General features: G+C 35.8%; 2 protein-coding genes across 5 annotated transcripts in view; one reads left to right on the forward strand and one right to left on the reverse strand.

The window, feature by feature from the left end:
• LOC108686784 (clathrin interactor 1) overlaps positions 1-1372 on the reverse strand; it is a 9716-nt gene extending 8344 nt beyond the window's left edge. For all 3 annotated transcript variants that reach the window (XM_018192253.1, XM_018192252.1, XM_018192250.1), the window contains exon 1: positions 1108-1372. In XM_018192253.1, the coding sequence (XP_018047742.1) occupies positions 1108-1148 (41 nt within the window). In that variant the 5' untranslated portion in view covers positions 1149-1372. The remainder of the gene's footprint in view (positions 1-1107) is intronic.
• A 533-nt stretch (positions 1373-1905) lies between these two features.
• LOC108686715 overlaps positions 1906-4581 on the forward strand; it is a 3651-nt gene continuing 975 nt past the window's right edge. The window contains exons 1-6 of one of the 2 annotated variants that reach the window (XM_018192151.1): positions 1906-2079; positions 2369-2538; positions 2607-2816; positions 2892-3268; positions 3339-3698; positions 3818-4540. In XM_018192151.1, the coding sequence (XP_018047640.1) occupies positions 1955-2079; positions 2369-2538; positions 2607-2816; positions 2892-3268; positions 3339-3698; positions 3818-4540 (1965 nt within the window). In that variant the 5' untranslated portion in view covers positions 1906-1954. The remainder of the gene's footprint in view (positions 2080-2368; positions 2539-2606; positions 2817-2891; positions 3269-3338; positions 3699-3817; positions 4541-4581) is intronic. The other variant, XM_018192152.1, reaches the window with a different exon arrangement.

The following is a 4581-nucleotide window of genomic DNA, read 5'->3' on the forward strand; positions in this document are numbered from 1 at the left end:
TTAAAAATTTTCTTAGTTTATATTTTCTTAGGAAAATTGTATTGTTTTTATTGTTAATATTTCCAAATAAATCGACAAAATAGCATATAAATGTAAATTTAATAACTAAATAATAATACATTTATCGGACCTTATCTTTATAAATATTGGAAAAAGCTAATAATGGTCTTAAAGCCAATACGAAGAATGGAAGAATATGAGAGTATACGAGTCGAAGACTTTTGTAATTCTAAACGAGTATTCAATCACAAACGATAAGAATCGGAATGTCATATGGCGTGAATAAATTTCTCTATAGCTCTCGCGTGCTTGAGGCAATAAATGAATTTCATCAATCGTGGGTATGATTGAATAAGAAATTGCGAATCGAGAGGATATAATTCGGCGGGAAGTGAAGCAAACTAAAATAAGCTAGCGAATTCTGCTTTTGAGATCTCGATGTTAAAAAAAAATTTCGGTAAAAAGATATGCGCGAAACGCATGAAAAATAAGATATTGAAGTGGCGCGAATTTTTAAAAAATTAATTTCTCCTGCATTTTTTGCTACATTAATTCTTAGATTCTGAGCGAGTTTACTCTTCGATCCTATTTAAACGTCGAATGCAAAGAAAATAATTAGAAAAGCGAGGAAAAGAATAGGCCCTGAAAATCGGGGAGGAGCAGAGAATTTCGCAAAGAGTATCGATAAAATAAATATATGCCCATCGGAGAAAAGTAGCTGGGGAGAGGAAGAGGGGGAGACTCATGCCATCCGTCATCAATTCCATGATTATTTTCGCATCGTTTATCGCATACCTCCCTATCGAATTTCAAGGTCGCGCCATAAAATTATCTTCGCGTCGTTTTACGAGTCTCTCCCTCCTCTCCTCTCGCTCCGAAGATTTTCAAATGTAACGTCATCCGTTCTCACTCGTGATACATGACGCGCGTGACACGTTCTCGAGGACGAGCCTCACGGAGCGTATCGTGCACGATTTTTCAACTCGCACAATTGCACGAGGACTATGGAATTGGAAGTGTGAGAAGCCGAGAAAAACGCAGTACAGAAATGTGAGAAACAGAGGCAAAGCGAGGTTAGAGGCAAGATCGGGGTTAGCGTGGACTTACGCCTTGTCCATCAGCTCCCGCACTTTCCACATGTTCATCATGTTGCTGGTGTCACTGCACGATGGCTTACTCGCGTACGATTGTAACCCTCGACACGCGGGTACTCTCTTAACAAGATCGTTATCGGCGGTACGTTCGCTGAACGTTCACCAGATGTTTTCCGAAGCATCTGATAACCACGACGGCCGAACGGAACGTCACCAGGCGGTAGCCATGTTATCCCTTCCACGTTTGCATATCTCGCCGTGGTCACAGGTGTCTCCCGTGATCGCGCCACAAATGGCCACAAACTTCTATGTACTACTAGAGGGTGTGTCGGTACGATTCAGTTAATAGAGTCTGTTCGAGTTGCTTGAAATCTCTAATAATAGATTTGTTCTGTTTAGCTGAATTACAGTTGAGCATTCCCCTGTCGTTCAACTGTAATAGGGAAATGCTCGACTGTAGTTAGTTGATTTTTACATTCTGATTCGAATTAAATCCTCGGTGAAAACTAAGCTATTGATTCTTCATACAACAACTGCCAGAAATTCAATAATCTCTAGATAAAAACAAATTTCAAACGGTGATACTCACATCGATCAGTTCCTAGTATTTTTTTACTGCTTTACCAATGAGATTATTATTATTTTAAATTAGCCAATTAGCGATGTGGACAAATAATATATATTCAAATTTCTAACGCGCTGCGGAGCTGCACAACGCTTCGAAATTCCCTAGATGGTCTCCTCGACTCGCATTTAATTTATTTGGGTGTTATGACCATCAATGTGTGGTATCACTACCGTTTGCTGGATTCAACATGTAGGAGCGCGTTTAAATTGCTCATTCTTCCATATACACAACGATGGCAGATTTTAACGACGGGGTGGATGGAAAGTTAGCTTTTAGAATGCGAAAAGTCAATCCCGAGCAATTTCATACGCTCGTAAAAATGCATCTGTCCTTCGAATTGGATCTTAACACGGAAGAGTAAGTGATACCGTTACAACTAGAAATACTACGTATTTCTCGCATTAGTATACCGTTGACATTGACAATTAAGACAACTTTGACAAACAAGATCTAATTTTCGTTTCCTATTTTGCATGTTTTATCAATAATTGGCTTATTAATCGTAAATGATAATTTATAAATTATTCTCTATTATGACAAAATCTTCATTATAAAATATAAAGTATAATCAATATAATCAATATAAAATATAATCAAATTGTACAATATGCATACACTGATAATATCTTGATTGATCCTTCTTTAGCAGTGATGGTATTACTGAGAAAGCAAGATTGAAAAAGTGGGGTCTTCTAAACTTCACCAAAAAATCCAAATCTTCAGTCAATTTAGAAAAAGGTACAGAAGGTGTTATGTTATCTGAGGATGGTATAAATCATTTGACACAACTAATAGATTATCTGTCTAAGGAACAAAGTAAGTAGATGTTAGATAATGGAAAATTCAAGAATGGAAATAAATATAACTTTCTTTTCATCCTATAGATATTGTACAAGAGGGAATATTTCGACGGACTGGAAAATTAACAAGGCAACAGGATTTAAAAACAGCTATGTCTCAAGGTGTATTTTTAGATCTTGATGATGGTAGATTTAGTGTACACGATTGTGCTTCTGTGTTAAAAACGTTTCTGGCAGAACTATCTGAACCACTCTTGACAGATTTACATTATCCAGCGCATTGCCAGATTGCTGGTAATACAAACAAAAGCATATAGTTTTACTTATGATATATAAAATATTTACTATGATCCTATAAATTACTTGCAGAATTATGCAGCTTGGATGCAAAATCAAATGATGCAAGACTATTGAGTTCCTTACAATTGCTATTGCTGCTTTTGCCACCTCCTAACAGAATTTTATTGAAAGCTATTGTTACCCTATTGAACAAGACAGCGAGTTATGAATATAGTAACAAAATGAACAGTGATACGCTAGCCACTCTCTTTACACCTCACTTATTGTGTCCACGAAAATTGACACCTGAAGCTTTGCATATCAATTCTCAGAATCTATCTTGTCTAGTTGCATTTATGATTAGAAAAGGTACGGAAATGTTTGAGATTCCACCAAAATTGGCTACAGATATAAGAGCATATTGGGTGGAACAAGAAAGAAAATTGCTGAGCCCTAAGAAGACTGATGTAAGTTTCAAATTTAAAATGATACTCTGTTTTATCCTTACGCAATATGATAAAAGATTTACGATTACAGTTAAACGAGTCAGTACCAGATGCAACTAGTACAGCTCATACTGTATTCAGTTTTGTTGATCGTAAATTAACAGCGAAGGCTAATTCCACGCAAGACACACAGGCCGCTTTGGCTCAACTATATGCTCATATACAAGCCATGCCAGAATCTGCCAAAAAGCGGCGACTTGTAAAACAATTTAACAAGGAAAATGGACAAGGTACACCCAGGCACGTAAAGAATTGCAAAACCAAAAGTCTTGGAGATTCCATTAAGAAACACATCTTTCAAAAGAAAATCCTAGGTCACAAGAAATTCGTTGACATTAATATCGGATGCAATATCACTAGATCGAGCAGTGAAGAAAATATATTGTCAACGGTTAGTTTCCTTATAAGCTTTGTCTTTCTATGGAATATTTTTTATTATACGTTCATTTGTTTGTATAAAAATAGCACGTTTATTACTTTTATCTATTTTTCTTTGCATGTCCTGTATAGAAATTAGAAGATTCATTTCTTCCGGCAAGAGCGATTCTTAGCAAATCAAATGATGAACTTAGCATGGAAAACTGTGATACAATTAATAACGATCTTTTACATGTCAAATATACGAATAATATAGATAGCATTAAGAATGAAACTTTGACAAGTTGTAGAACAAAAAAGATAATATCAATCGATGAATCTACAGATACAAAAGAGGAATTGGATGGAAAAAACATACATGATACAAAACAGGATTTGGGTTCTGTAGAACTTAGTTTGAGTTCAAGTTTACAAGAAATTAATGTAATGATTAATGAGGATAGTCACTCTGATACTGATAAATTAACACGACCACTTAGTGAGCCACCTGACTTGTATTCCACTCATAATAATTTAATGGACAATAGTAAATTTATGCGGCGAAACTCGGAATCCATCCTCACATCTGTTGCAAATGTAAAAAGCTTTCCTTCAAAAACTTGTATCTCGAATGTAAAATCATCCGAAACTACTTTGAATGTTGAATCGCACGCTGAAAATGCATGTACACATAATTTACAGTCTCCGATAGTAAAAAACAGATTCAGGAATGTGTACGCCGTTCATACATCGACGCCATCAAGCTTATTACGAAGCTTTGCAACTAACGACTATATCTTGACTCCTATTACTAACAATGATAGAAGCATGAGTCCGATTACGCAAAGCGCAACAAAGATGACGAAAGCCATGCAGGTACGTAAATTGAAAATAATATATTTCTATATAAATATATA

Source organism: Atta colombica, unplaced genomic scaffold, assembly GCF_001594045.1.
Source record: "Atta colombica isolate Treedump-2 unplaced genomic scaffold, Acol1.0 scaffold189, whole genome shotgun sequence".
NCBI classification, from domain to species: Eukaryota; Metazoa; Arthropoda; class Insecta; order Hymenoptera; family Formicidae; genus Atta; species Atta colombica.